Source organism: Rhincodon typus, unplaced genomic scaffold (genome assembly GCF_021869965.1).
Source record: "Rhincodon typus isolate 14 unplaced genomic scaffold, sRhiTyp1.1 hic_rhity00001643, whole genome shotgun sequence".
In the NCBI taxonomy this organism is placed as follows: Eukaryota; Metazoa; Chordata; class Chondrichthyes; order Orectolobiformes; family Rhincodontidae; genus Rhincodon; species Rhincodon typus.
In genome coordinates, this window is record NW_025967281.1 from 2,611 (window position 1) to 18,259 (window position 15,649).

A 15,649-nucleotide genomic window follows, 5' to 3' on the forward strand; every position below is an offset into this window, starting at 1 on the left:
GCAAACTCCACACAGCCACCAAAGGCTGGAATCAAACCTGGGTCCCTGGTGCTGTGAGGCACTAGTGCTAACCACTACGCCACCAAACTGCCCCAATTCCCTCCAATTTTCCCTTTAAACTGTGTCAGCTGTGTGCGCATGCAGCCGCTCCAATGTCCTGCACGTGGCAAATAGCATCAACACAGCGATCACGGCATTGACATCCAGTTCTGAAATTAATGGCATTGTGGGTCTACCTATACCAAATGAACGACAGCAGTTGGAGAAAACAGATCATCGCCACATTCTCACGGGCAACCAGGGCTGACCATACTTGCTAACTTTCATTCAGTAACTCTTCCAAATTCCAACCAGTTTTGCTCTGGGTATGGTCTTCAGGTTTTCAACTGTTGATAGGCTGAATGGCTCATATTTGCAGAGTTTATCCCACTCCCTTTTTGTGAACATTTCCAATCCTATGGACCTCTGATATCCCTTCCTTTTACAGGGAAGATAGCAAGATTATGACCAGAGGATCCAAATTTTATTGCCAACCTTTTAACTACTTTCTTTATTTTGTCTAATCCAATGTTGGCATTGCTCTTAGTCGAACACGTGTGACTTATTGTAATCAACCCGTTCAGCGATGTTGTCGCCAACATCTATGAAGCGGTTGGGACTTGAACCGAATCTCCTAGCTCAGAGGTGAGTCACAAGAGTCCTTAAATTAGTATTTCATTTGCTGCTGTGGTGGGATTTGAACACAGGTTCCTGTAGCATTGGCCTTGAAAAGCGTTGCGTGTCGGACGCTTGTTTCATTGTGAGTATGCAATCTTACGTTAAGCGTCTCAAACCACGTCCCTTCTTCCAAGAAATAATTTTAGTTTCTTATTGTCGCCACCCTGTTATAGATTAACTCCTACATCTCAATGATGAATGCAATTTCTTAGCAAAACTATTAGACCACAATTATCCTGCACTGAATTGCTACTCTGCACCCAGATGTCGGTGACCCTGTTACTAAAAATCATCTAGCTAGCAATGGGCACGTTTAAAACTGAAAATGCTGGAGAAATTCGGGTGATCGGGTATCATCTGTGGAGTAGCACGGAAGAGTTCGATATAACTCTTCTGGGAAAAGTCGTATCAGACTTGAAACATTAATAGATAACAAGGTGTAGAGCTGGATGAACACAGCAGGCCAAACAGCATCAGAGGAGCAGGAAAGCTGACGTTTCGGGTCTGGACCCTTCTTCAGAAAACCCTTCTTTCTGAAGAAGGGTCCAGACCCGAAACATCAGCTTTCCTGCTCCTCGGCCTGCTGTGTTCATCCAGCCCTACACCCTGTTATCTCAGATTTTCCAGCAGCGGCAGTTCTTACTATCTTTGAAACATTAATATTGTTTTTTCTCTCCACAAACGCTCGACTGGTTTCTCCAGCACTCTCCTTTTATATTTCAGATCTTTAGCATCTGCAGCATGTTATTTTAATTGGGCAATTATCACAATTAGGATTGCAGTCAGACAGAGGGCAAGTCACTAGGGTCCAGCAAGTGTCCGTTCGCTGGGCCATATTTGTGCATAAGTTTTAACTCTCAGGACGAATTTCATCCGAGGAGTATGGATCGATCTGACTTTGAATTCATTCTGCAGCGGGCAAGGTTAGTCAAAGTAACGATGTGGTTAATCAGGAACTATAAAGACTTGCTCTGTCATTGAAAGAGCATGACATTGAGAGGTCTTGTGGAGCACCTCATACCTTTACAATAAAATGACGTGCCACCTTCCGGAACCGGAACATCATCTGACACTTCCGGCGGTTCAGTGTCTGTTTCCTGGGGTTGAACACGGTTATCCACTCGGAATATCTCACTCACTCACTGACCACCCGCAATCAGGCTGGGGCCTGGGGTAGCTCGGAATATCTGATAGCCCTTAGACCGGAGCCCGGAGCCGCCGTCTGTAGCAGAAGGTAAGAAACTTACTCCTCTCTCTCTGCCAGACCTGAGTGGGCAGGGCCTGATCTACAGTATCGAGTTGAGCCGGGCGCGCTGGCTGGTGTCTTTTGTTTTTGCATCAGTGATTAAGTGAGAGAGAGAGGCATACACCTCCTGTTCATCCACGAGGAGACCCTGCTCGGTATGTTGAGGGGTCTTGTGGGGTGGGGGAGGATGGGGGAGACTTGTCCTTGGAGTAGAGGGTACGAAGAGAGGAATTTGAAAAGGCCTGTATACAGTACTTTCCTGCTCCTCTGATGCTCCCTGGCCTACTGTGCTCTTCCAGCTCCACAGTGTTATATCTGACTCCAGCATCAGCAGTTCTTACTATCTCTGTACCCTCGGTACCCTCTGTGGTTATCAGAAGCCATTTGAAACCGCTGACGCTCCTTCGGAAAGTGTATAGAGGAAACACGGCAGCCAATTTACACACCAAGATGCCACCCCAGCACCCCTCCCCCCATCTAATTTCTCCAATTCCTGTCTAACTCTGTTGTAGTTAGCCTTCCCCCAACTTAAATCTTACAGAATTATGAGCATTGTTCCCAAAATGCTCGTCCTCTGAAACTTTGATCATCTGGCAAGGCTCATTACCCAATATAAAGTCTATTGTGGCCCCTTCCCTCGTTGGGCCATCTACATATCTTTTTCCAGAAACCCTTCTGGAAGCACCTAACAAATTCTGTCCTATCTAAGCCCCTGGAACTAAGGGAGAAATCATCCACTACACAACCCTGTTGTTCTTAGATCTCTTCCATGATCTTAGATATCTGTTCCTTTAACTCCCATTGGCTATTAGGAGGACTATAGTTTAACCCTATCATAGTGCAATCACTATCATAGTGATATTGGGATTGGAGTTGTATCAGAGAGAAGGAAATTAATCTGTTTGGAGATGAGTGTTGGTGGATGGTGAAGGTGATCAACCTGAAGACGCTGATGTATACTACTAATAACACTCCTGGGTAGTTTTGCCATTGGTCAGTGGGCTGTTCAGTAACTGCAACTACTCACTTTTTTAAAAAAATGCAAATCACACAACAATGGTGCACAAAGATGCCATTCAGCCCATTGTGTCTGCACCAGGTCTGTGTATTTTGAATTTATGTCAAACTCTTGCACTTTCCCCATTGTCCCACATGTTTTTATTTAAATAACCATCCATCAGGTAAACTTGACTCCACCATACTTCCAGGCAGTGCATTCCAAACCCGCATCCCACTCTGTGAAAGTTTGTTTTTCTTATCTTGCAACTGCTTCTGTTGAAAAATGCTTTAAGACTGTGACCTCTGTGACTTTAAATATGTTGGGTTCTGAAGAAGGGTCACTGGACCGAAATATTAACTCTGCTTTCTCCCCAAAGATGCTGCCAGACCAGCTGAGTTTTCCCAGCAATTTGATTTTTGTTTCTAATTTTGTTTCTAATTTCCAGCATCTGCAGTTCTTTGAGATAGTAAGAACTGTTGATGCTGGAGTCTGAGATAAGCGTGGAGCCGGAGGAACACAGCAGGCCAGACAGCATCAGAGGAGCAGGAAAGCTGACCTTTTGGATTGGGACCCTTCTTCAGAAATGGGGGAGGGGAAGGGGGCTCTGAAATAAATAGTGGGGGGTTGAGCTGGGTAAGGTAGGTGGGATGGTGATAACAGGTAGGTAATGGTGGGGATTCGTCAGTGAGGTGGGAGGAGCGGATAGGTGAGAGAGAAGATGGACAGGTCAAGGAGGTGGGGATGAGTGGGAGGGTTGGTCTTGGGATGAGGCCGGGGTGAGGGGGATTTTGATGCTAGTAAAGTCCACATTGAGACCATTAGGTTGTAGGCTTCCAAGGTGGAATATGCATTTTGTTAGATATGTTGGGTGTTGGTTTTGTAACATAATTCCATCATAAAGCTGGCCTAACTCCTTCATATACTAATGTATTAATCATCTGTGATCTTCTTTCCTTTTTTTTAGCTAGTGCTGACAAAATTAAAAACTAATCAATGAAGCTTAGTGTATTGGTTTCAGAGGAGGGGGTAAAGAGGAAAAGGGTGAAGAACAAACTTGAGGACTTGAATTTGTTAATTTTATTTTGATGCACTGTAGATTTGTTGATGTAAGTTCGAACAAGAATGGCTGTTTCCTATAACCTCAGGATAATGAAGTACTCAAGTGTAGCAATGGAGGAAGTGCAGCACCCAAATTGTGGCCAGTAAGGACCCACAGTTGGCAATTTGGTAATCACCGGATAAATATTGTCCTGTGCACTGTGAAACATTTTCCTTCTGCCAATGGAAAATATTGAAATAACAAAGCACACAGACTTGAATCTGGATTTTGTGGCAGTAATAATAATAGGGAAATTGTCCCCTTGCTTTAACAGAAATGTAGAAGAAAACACCTGAGGCTAGTTTCTGAATCACTGTTTCACAAAATAAGTATCAATACTGGTTTATAGATTTCTGGGCAGCCTGATTTTCCAAAAAGTAGTTTCTCTCTGAATTGTTTACAGTTATTTTGTTGTAGTAAATAGGGACAAATATTTGTTCACCATTAATATCACTAGAACTTATAACAACGTTTGGCTGGGGTGTTTTTAAAGTTAACTTGCAAAAGGTGTATTGAGTGGTTTGATTTTCAGAGGAAGAATTGTACAGCATAAAAGATAGCCACTTGTGACCCATTGTACTTGCACTGGCCCTTTGAAATGGAGCATATTTTTCAAGTTATTCTTGAGTCTACTACTACCACCACTCTTCCAAGCCAACTTTTTTTTTTTTTTTTTAAAAACCTTTTTTTTTACCAATTGTATTAAATCTGCCTTTTGTTTCTCACTTCCTGCTGGCTTCTTCCTATTTGCTTTGTCAAGTATTTTTAAGTATCCCTCTCCGTCTTTGCTTGAAGGTGCATAACCTCAGCTTTTCAAGTATCATCCAAAAACTTGTTTTTTTTTTTGTCTTTGGTATTGTTCTATTAAATCTTCACTGCATTCTCTCCAAGATCTTGACTTTCAATGAAGAATTCCCTTTTCATCGCAGTCATCAATAGCTGTCTCTTCTCCTGCACTCTACAGGGAGACGAAACACAACCTCTCTATCAGCCCTGTTTAAACCCCCTCAGGATCTTGTGTTCCAATAAGATCATTCCTTGTTCTCCCTTAATAAAGGTCATTGTGCCAAGCAGGAGCTCATGGCATAGGTGAAAGAGTCTAGCATGGATTGGCTAGGAGACGAGTATGTGTAATAAATTGTTCTTTGTCAGATTGGCGGGATGTGATGGGTGGGGTCCTGCAAAGATCTGCCAATCACATCCCGCCCTTTGATCCTCTCATCTAAAATTGTAAAAAGATAAAGGCATGCAGGTCACTCAAGGAAAGTATATTGTAAAGAGGACATGAGAATGTAAATAGCGATCGATATGTTGAGTGAGTTGAGATGATAAACACAGTGTGAAGGAAGTGAGATAAACAAGTTAATCTGATGAAGGGGGAATAAATTACTTCGGAGTATTTTTATTTTGCACTTGTTCTGTATTATGCCTTTTTTGCTGTCATGTGACTCGTCTGTTGTACAGTGCTATTAGAAGTGGGCATGTGATCCACTGAGTCTTCAGGGACATTTTAGAAACTGAATTGTTTTGAGGAACTCTGAAATATGATTTCTGGTACTTTAAAAATGAGCCAACTGGGAATAGAGGTCAGTGCAAAAGTCTCTAAGCATGTATATACAGTTCTCCCTATCACTGAGCTTAGTATGCATAAACCAGACATTGTTTTGCATGACAACATTTTGAGGGTGCTATTTTTTTCATACATTTGTCTGCAGGAGTCATATTTCCATTAAGACCAGGATAGCTGCTAACTGGGAACACTGTTCAAAATTGCATCCATTCTGTGGTAAGACTCTCTTGCAAACTGGTTCTCTTCATATTATCCACAGTACTCCAGTTTATTGATCTTTCAACCAATCTCAATCATTGTAAAACCAGAATTTTATTTCATTGCTTTTAGAGAGACCTCGCTCTGTGCAAATTGGTACCACGTTTTTCCATTACAGCAGTACCTAACTTTAGACTACTTCTTGGCTGCATAGTGCTTCAGGGACTTTTATGTTTCTTTACTGTTTGATGTGATATAGATGTCAGTGGCGAGGCCAGCATTGATTTTCCCATCCCTAATTACCCTTGAACTGGCATGGGGGTTCTTAGCCCATTTCAGAGGGCACCTAAGATTCAAACACATTGAGGTTCTGCATTTGCAAGTAGGCCAGATGAGGATGTCAGCTTCCTTCACTAAAGGGCATTAGTGATTGAAGTAGGTTATTGCAATGATTGATAGTTTTGTGGTTATTGACTGAAATTAGCCTTGTATTCTAGAATTTAAATTCCACTAGCAGCCAAAGTAGGATTTGAACTTGCGTCACCAGAGCATTAACTTGGGCTTCTAAATTGTTAAACCAGTGATTTTAGCATTATGACCTCAGGAGGGAAGATATGGCATAAAAGGTGCTTTTATAAATGCAAGTTTTCACAGAAGACTGGCATAAGTCTTGGACTCGAGTATGTTTTTCTATTAGGATGCCCATGCCATTTAGCCCCAGGAGCCTTGTGGTTGAGCTTCATCTCTAGTCAATTTACCCTGTTTTGACCCACACTCCTTAATACAGTTAACAATCTTAACTTTGAAATTTTCAATTTTCTTAACCTCCAGCTATTGTTTTGGGCTTGTGGGGATTAGAGGGGCTGGGGGTGCACCAAATTTCCACTACTGTTTATATGAATGCATGCTTCTGTATATCACTTTTGGATAGAAATGAAGAATGGTATTGGATTGGCCTTTTTAAGTTAGTTTTTTTTTTGCACCTATTTGCCAACTTGTAGTGACTTCTGTGCATGGAGCACTGAACCTCTGCTTTTCTAGTTTTCTCATTTTTGATATTTTTTCACTAGTTAATACTGGCTGCTCTAAGTAACCTGTGGTTTTTCAGAGCAGATATTAATGTTATCATGATTTGCACCCTCTTGTATGCTTGATAGTACAGAAATTCAGACATCTTAGTTCCTTTATCTTTCCCTTTTTTGATGTGGAGGTGGCAGTGTTGGCCTAGGGTGGACAAGGTCTGAAATCACCTGATGAAGGGGCTATGCTCCGAAAGCTTGTTTACAAATAAACCTGTTGGACAATAACCTGGTGTCGTGATTTTTGACCTTGTTCTCTTTTTTTTGAAAAGAGGTGTTACATTGGCTACCCTTAACCAACACACACTGTATTTTCAACTAATGTGTTCAGAACCTCTAATATATCCTTCAGAATTTTAGGATGTATTCATAGAATGTAGTCATGGAGTAATTACATTTCTGAATGAGTAATCCAGAGAGCATGGGCTCAGATCCCACCAATGACAATTTAATCAGCTTTCACCAAAAATTTGGAAATTCAAAATCTGGAACTAGAACAAGTGAATGAAACTGTCAGATTATCTTTAAATCTTGCAATTTTGCTGATGTCCCTCAGGGAGGGAAATTTGCTCTTGTTAGCCCCATGTCAATGTGATTACTCAAATCCGTACTGAAGTGGCCTATCAAGACAGTTGACTTGTAGCAAAATGCTTTCAGCTGACCACAACCAACAATGGTTGGGCAAATAAATATTAGCGATCTTCTCATCACAGGAAGGAATTTTAAAAGTGTAGCCAGAGGTTGATGCCTTTTTAGCCTCAAGTTCCTCTAATTTTTCAGGGCAATTATATCTGCAGTAGCGGTTATCTTGTCTAATTGCTATGTTCTACTGTGCCTGACTGTTATTGCTGCACTCATGAAAACTAACTACTTCAGCACTACTGTCAGCTAGTAAGTTCAGGTGGGATGCAACTTGCAAACAATGGTTTTTGTATAACAACAAATGGCAGAGAGTAGCTCTTAGAACTGAGTGTGAAGTAGAGGTGTAGTTGGAAATTGCCCCATCATCTGCAATTCCGTTCAGGATTGGTGGGTGTCGACATATGCAATGTGCAATACTTGGTAAAATTCACTGCTTAATACGAGATTCATCACTGCTTCTTTGTCAAACTAAGGTCCACTTAAAAAAAACACATGAGTATGCTGGATACTACACTTTGTCTTTTAGATTACTTTCATTTCAGTCTATTTCTATATAACTAAAACCATTAAATTGTATTTCTATTATTGTATTTTTCTCAATTGTCCAAATACTTCTCCATCTGGTCTAAAATAAACTTTTCTTGGAGAACGTTTCCTTCATTCTTCCTTTGTTCTGGTCCAGTGAACTCGGCTTTGCAACATACTCTCATCTACTCTACACTTAGAATCTGTGTTTAATATAATCACTAACCCCATATTTTTATTGCGCTTTTGTTATTTGGAATGTTCTATTCAGAATCCTAATCTCTTTCTTTTTATTCTTTCATGGGATGTGGGCATCACGTGCAGTTGTCCATCCCTAATTGCCCTTGAATTGAGTGGCTTCCTTGGATATTTCAGAAGGCAGTTAAGAGTCAACTATATTGCTGGGGTCTGGAGTCACATGTAGACTAGACCAGACAAGGGTAGCAGTTTTCCCCCACCCCCACCCCCCAAACAAAGGATGTTCGCCGCCTCAAGACTGCATAGTGGTTTATGCCTTGTTTGCTTTTGTTGTTTAAAACGTTTTATGAGAGCATCTTCTAACCTCCTTGTTTCAGTTCCTCCTCTGGATCTGTTCTCTTTGTAGCATTGTGGCTGGACCAATGGCAAAGTACAGAAAAAAACATTTCAAAGTGTTTTTTTAATGCAATTCATTTTTGTTTCTTTTTGCAAGTAGTCTGTCTTCCTTTCTGCCATCTACTGCATTGTTTATTTAAGACAGGAAGATGTGGGACTTAGCAGTAGAGAAGCTGTTGACACTTGTGATGTTGTATCGTTGCCTGATTTGGACCCCACAGGAGATGAGAATAAGAGTACAACATTGAATGCACAGGTTCAGTGTCACTTTCTAAATGGAGGGGGCTCTGCTTTTGATTTAACCAGTCAACTGCAAACTAAACCCGTGACCAGTATTAACCTGTTCATGCACAGTTATGTCTGACTTTTACTCGGCTCTAGAAAAGTGTCTGGGTAGGTCACTTATTAATTTGGTGTCTTCTAGCCACATCAGAGATCTAGTTTAGTTGAGTTATGATCAATATGTGGGATGTTCAGTCAAATTTCTTTTCAAAGTTTTCTTCATAAATCTCCATAGTAGAAAAGAATAGAACAAGTTAACTGACAATTATGATTGTTCCACTGGAACACACATGCACAGCACTAAACTGATACTAGTGAAATTTGGTGCTTTGTGAGTGCACGTGCTACATCAGTACTTCGGGATTAACCCCCCATTCAGATTGTTCCTGTCCTATTTTTATGATTGGTAGAGTAGCTGTGAATCTGGTATGGTTTAATCTGTGATCTAACTTTATATCTGAGTCTTTGATAGATACCAAGATTGGAAAATGTCCCCTTTTCCGAATGGGTATTTGCCAATGAAGTTCTTTGATTTTTAAATATTGTCTGCCTCATTGCAATAAACTATTACAAGATATCCTTTTTTAATAGAAAAGAAGGTACTGACGTATAGCCTAATATTGCCACAAGGACTAGATGGTGCTTTAATATTTAAATACTACAGATTTGTGTAAAATTTAAAATGTGCATTTTTCTTCAAGCTGCTGCCAAAATGTCTACACCGCGACTTCAACGTACAATGTCCCGAACAGGTGAAAGTTTATACAAATCGCTAGGATTGGAGAAAGGTGCTACGCCAGAGGAGATTAAAAAAGCATATCGGTATGAAAAATTAACTATTTTATAAATAGTTGAAGCCGTGATTATTTGATGTTGACATTTTTCCAGTAACTTCCCTATAAATTTGGTGTCATTGAGGAGAGTAGCATTTTATCATTAAATATTCTGAAATATGAAGTTGCAAAGCATTCTTACACTGTTTACAGATTTGCAGTACAGTGAGTTCTCACTGAGGTGACTCGTCTCTATTTTGCTTTCGCATTGTTTAAAATGTCTATGGGGGAGAGTGTGCTGGCTATGTTAGAGCAGATTTTTCCTGGGTATCTACTAAACTAGGCTAGCTTGTCAGAGCGCTGCAAAGTCTCTGACTAAATTAGAGTTGGGGACTTTTGAAGGGCTCCAGATTTGAAGTATTTGGCTCTTGCGTGTTTAAATTCCCAGGCAATTCCATTGGAACCTGTTTTTGAAAAATTTGCATGGTTATAATGCGATACTCCCTGTCAACTGTGTTAACAATGACAACTTCCTGTTGTAAGATTTGGCACCTTAAATTAGCAGGTACTTGTGTTGCCATTACTTCGAACATTTTTGGTTCTCTTGGGATTAGAAGTCTCCCTTTGCACTGGTTGCCTGCCATATGGGAATTTGGGTTGTGCTTAAAAAGAAGATGCAAAAAATTCAATTCGTAGTCAAGAATGTTCAACTGTAGATAAATAGCCAGTACTTGTACAGCTGAGCTGCCTGAAATTACTGAGCAGATTGTGGGGGGGGGGAAAAAAATACTGGTGTATGTACAGGGAAGTTATCTTTGTTGCTAAAATGAATCCCATATTCCAGCAGTAATTTTCAGTATTACAGGTTTTGGTTTTTCTTCCAACCTGATGCAATATTTAATTCAAATATTGCTTCATTGATTGACAGAATTTCTGTAATTTTTTCACTAATCTCTGTATGTTTGCAGAGTTGCTTTTCAGTCAAACATTAGGTCAAATACCAGCATTCAAAGCAGATGTTTGGACAGCAGCATAACATCTCTCCCCACTGTCCAAACATCTGATTGTTGAATACTGGTACTTCACTACCATCTTTAACTGTTCAGGTCGTGTGATCTGCTTTACAGTCCAGATTTACAATGTACTGTTATGATAGAAGCAGTACCTAGTAAAGATGGAGATGTTGTTCCAGATATGTGTTGGAAACGTCTTCCCCCTCCCCCCCCACCCTCTTTCCCTGTGTCTTCGCCTTCCCACACTCCCAAAATCTGCCTCTGTCTATCTCTTTACTGCCCTCATTCCATGCACGCTCACACACACACCACCCACATGAAATCTATCATATTATGGTCATTGGCCCTGAAGCATTCCTTCGTCTTCGTCTTCGGCTCCCTAATCAAATCTGCCTACTTACACATTACCAAATCCAGAGTTGCCTGTGTCCTGGTGGTTCTGCCGCAAGCTGCTCCAAAAAAAATTTCATCGACATTCCATAATTTTCTTTCCTTGAGATTCACTACCAATCTGACTTTTCCAGTCCACCTGCATATTGAAGTCCCCATGGTTATTGTATTAGTGCTATTCTTTTTCATGCTAGTGCATGCTTTTTCCATCTCCTGATTCATTTTTTTTCCAACATCATGACTACTGCTAGGAGGTCTGTATACAACGCCTATCATGTCATTTTTTCCTTTGTGGTTCCTCAACTCTATACACATAGATGCTACACCTTCTAACTCCTTATCACTTCTATTGATTTTAATTTCATCTCTTGGTAATGAGGCAACTCTGCTGCCGCTGCCCATCTGCCTGTCCTTTCGCTAAGATGCGTATCCTAGCACTGATCCCCTCTAGCCAAGTTTGTGATACTCGCAACATAATGCCTGTCAATTTCAATCTGTTCTACAAGCTCTGTCACCTTGTTTAATCTACTCTGTGCATTAAGTACAACACCATCAGTCCTGTGCCCTTGTGTGCTGTGAATGAAATTAGATTCCTGACCCTTTTCATAGATTCTGGAAACTCTAATAACCTCTGCTGAGCACTCGCACCTCCCCCACCAATCCATTCTAAATTATTCATACAGCTGAACCCACTGTTCCATTATTTAGTTGTGTGTCTTGTGTGCTCACTCTCCTCTCTCCGGTCTCCACAAATGCCTCCTGATCTCCTCAATATTTATTTTTATCATTGTTCGCTCAAGATCATTTTGTTTTAATCATCTGTACCTGGTTTGTATTTTGAAGCTGTTATCATTTTTGTCTTCCAACTAGAAAGCTTGCTCTCAAGTATCACCCAGACAAAAATCCAGACAATCCTGATGCATCAGAAAAGTTCAAGGAAATAAACAATGCCAATGCTATTCTGAATGATGATAATAAGAAACGCATCTATGATGAGTATGGTTCAATGGGACTGTATGTGGCTGAACAATTTGGAGAAGAGAGTGTCAAATACTACTTTCTGATGAACAAATGCTGGTTTAAGGTGTGTTGTTTTATTTTTACATCTAGAGTGATTGTATTTTCTTTCTCAAAATCCTTTTACTAACCTGAAATGGTTCAGGTTTCAGTCACTGAACTTTTCTTGCTATTTACATAGCTTTCAGTTTCATTCCCTGCATCAAAATGAAAAGTCACTTGTGACTGACTACACTTGTTCCTTTTACTATTTGGACTACATTGAACTATTTCTAATGTAACTGCATCCTTTTCAAGTAACAAGACCAAAATCGTACATGGTATTCTAGATATGATTTCATCAACACTGGCTGCAATAGAATTTCTCTACTTTTGCATTCCATTCTATAAATGACAACCTTCTATTCAGTTTCCTGATCACTTGCTGCATTTGATTAATTCATATCAATGTTCACTTTGATTCTGGCCTTACCAAATACAATATTAATGATATTTGTATTTAAACTTGTTACCATGCTTTGTGCTTGTTTATTGTTTATTATGTAATGCAGTTACAGAAACCTGTATGTAACTCTTTCTTCCTGTCAACAGGGCCATAAGTCCCATGTTATATTTTCTGAGCCAGACTTACAAGTGATCGTTTTGTAGTGAAAATTTTTGTTTTATTTTGTATTGTCTATCCCTTGTCTTACAGTAATTATGATCAACTCAGGGTGCCATTCCTCTTGTTGTAGCTCTGGCAGGGGCAGACAATAGCTCTGGCCTGTGGCCTTATTGGGCTCTTTGAGGAACTGTGTAGCACAGGGAGAAGTTGAAAGGTTGTGCATGGCCTCAAATCAGTAGAAGTTAAACCAAAATGTTCCAATCAAGCCAGGGGTAGTGAAAGATAATAAAACAAATCTAGCAAAGCTTGATGGGATTTCAGACCACAATAACTTAACAGCACAAAATGGGTGACATTAAATAAGGGCTTCCAGTACTTAACCTGCCACCCTGTCTCCACATCCTTTGTCTTCCCCCGATTATATTCTGGCTTCATTCTTTGTAGAAAAGGGTAAGACTAAGTAAATTGACAGAAGAGATAAATGTGGGGATAAGTTTTATAGATGAAAGATGGATTACGTAAAATTAAAATACTTGAGCACTTTTTAAGTGTGACCCTGCAAAACCTCATTTCAGAGGTTTCCTAATGTCTGAAATGATTTTGTTCACAGTGAGTTAATGTTGACACTTGGATGTACCACTAGCAATAATTCCTTTTTTAAAGCAGTGTAATAATCATTTAATGAAAGTAATTACATGTTGAACTCGAATATTTTCAAAATAATAGAAAGTCTTGTAAAACTGGAATGCTTCAACCAAGATTGTGAAGTTTGCAGTTGAATTTCAAATCAAATGTGGCAAAACCTTTTTTTTTGTTACAAGTCCTGACATTTGATTGAAGACATGTTTAATATTTGATCTGAAATCTTATTGATCCCAGCAAACTCTTTGTAGGTTTTTAAAGAAAGTCAAGCGATGAATGTGTTAAAACAAAAACAGAAATTACTAAATGTTAAATTGTCAGTTGCTCTATTTGTTCTTGAATGTCAGTGCATATAGAAAGCATTCCCTATTTTCTTTACAGTAACTTTTACATTATGTGGCAGGCTGTTCTCGTATGCTGTGGCATTATCACTGGATGCTGTTGTTGCTGTTGCTGTTGCTTCTGTTGCGGAAAATGCAAACCATCAGGAGAAATGGAAGATTACGATGTTATTAATCCTGAAGACCTAGAGGCACAGATTAGAGCAGAGCAAGGGGCAGACGGTGGTAAGTTTATACAAATGGACATTATTTGTTAGCTGTTAATTGATCTTTGATTATAATTTACAACAGATTTACAAACCAATTTAGCAAGAAGGCTTTTCAAAGAATGTTGCCAAATGAATTCTTTTGTTTAAAATTAGCTGACCCTTTTTTGTTTTGTATCATTTGAACTGTAAATAGTATGTGTCAGGTCAATATGCTTAATGATCAGGTCTATTAATCAGTTTTTGAAAATGTTAAATACGATGGTTCAAACACTGCAAATAGTTATATAAATAGTACCCAATGGCTACCAAATGACAACATTTTATCTTCAGTTTTCAACTGTGCTTTAGATAGTTCAATGGTTTTTGTTAATGTACAGAAGTACCTAGAATTTTTTTTCTGAATGGGACCCATGAGTTTAAGAACAAATCCTGCTTTGTACTGTAAATCATTTCACAGTTTAATGCTAATGTTGTACTGCAATCACAATTTTGTATTGCTGACCTGTAGACTTTCAAGCATGTGTTTTAAAAGCTGACATGACATCCAAGACTGTTTGATATTGTCAGTGGTGGGGTAGAATATTCTTCTTTTTAAATTTCTTTACTTCAGGTGACAACATGTTTCATGGTTGAATTGATTGAAAAGCATGTGGTAAAATTAATTTCCATTAAATCCAGCTCTTACTAGCAGTTAACATCAGATGCTCAAACTTGAGAGTAAAACAGTTGATATTTGAGCAGGATCTGTGTAATTCTACAAACTAGTGTATTAGCTTCAATTTTTTTGGGGTCACAATATTAGTCAGGAAGGAAGATTGAATGCAATGTTTTCACCACTCGTCACGGTAGAATGGGCTTTTACCAATGGTCAAGGGCAAACTTGCATGACAGCGATGAGTAACAATCAAAACTGGACCCAGGAATGAATAGCCCAATCATTAGAATCTTTTGCTTGGAAAGCTTCTCCATATTCCAAGATGAGCAGTTGACAAGACTTCAGAAGAAACATTTTGTCACTCCATTTAAATGAATATTTGTTTTCACAGTTAAAATTTAAATGTTTGACCAATGGTCTTGTTGTTAACAATTTTGCAACCCAGAGTAAGCATCATATGGGACGGAGTTAAAAGATTTTTTTATATCAGAATTCCTAAACTTCACATTCAGATTTCTGCACATGTTGACTATTGAGCAATAATTGTCCACAAATATTTTACAGTATCTTGCTGGGTGCAATTTGTTAAATATATTGATATAAACAATAAATCGTCCTGTGATTTATGCCAATGGTTGGTTTGTTTCTTTTTAAAAAAAATCTATTATTTAATCCTGGCATTTTTCTGACATCAAAATATTATGCCAAAGACAAATTGTACCATAGAGACCAATAAAAAACTGAATTTATTTTCATTCAAACACCTTATGCTTTTCCTTTTTAGTGACCATGCCCAAATTCAGATAGGGGATATGTTATAGATCCATTATAGCAAGAAACTAATGTTGGAAAGTGGAAACTAATTACTACGTCTCCTCCTTCACTCCTAATTTAGTGCATACATTGTCAACATTGTCAAAATTGGATTCTTTCAAATTCCTAACGTGGAAGAGTACAGATGTTTACCAGAATTGCAATTGCTTTCTGTTTTTGGGATTTAATTTCATGATGCAAAAATAAATTCATCAAACTGTAGCACAGTAAACTTATTCA

General features: G+C 39.2%; 1 protein-coding gene across 1 annotated transcript; it reads left to right on the forward strand.

Annotated features, from left to right (window-relative positions):
• Positions 1-223: 223 nt before the first annotated feature.
• On the forward strand, positions 224-15,222 carry dnajc5ga (DnaJ (Hsp40) homolog, subfamily C, member 5 gamma a). The gene is made up of 5 exons (XM_048592670.1): positions 224-684; positions 5,778-5,848; positions 9,654-9,774; positions 11,999-12,212; positions 13,795-15,222. The coding sequence occupies exons 1-5, from the start codon at positions 626-628 to the stop codon at positions 13,987-13,989; spliced, it is 660 nt and encodes a 219-aa protein (XP_048448627.1). The 5' UTR covers positions 224-625; the 3' UTR covers positions 13,990-15,222.
• The last annotated feature ends 427 nt before the right edge of the window (positions 15,223-15,649 follow it).

What these genes read in the sequence shown, in the direction of transcription:
- dnajc5ga (XM_048592670.1), top strand. Translation starts at nt 626, where the DNA reads ATGTTGTCGCCAACATCTATGAAGCGGTTGGGACTTGAACCGAATCTC. An exon ending in CCGAATCTCCTAGCTCAGAG is followed by an intron (nt 685 to 5,777) that starts GTGAGTCACAAG and finishes ATTTGTCTGCAG; the next exon opens with GAGTCATATTTCCATTAAGA. An exon ending in TGAACAAATGCTGGTTTAAG is followed by an intron (nt 12,213 to 13,794) that starts GTGTGTTGTTTT and finishes ATTATGTGGCAG; the next exon opens with GCTGTTCTCGTATGCTGTGG.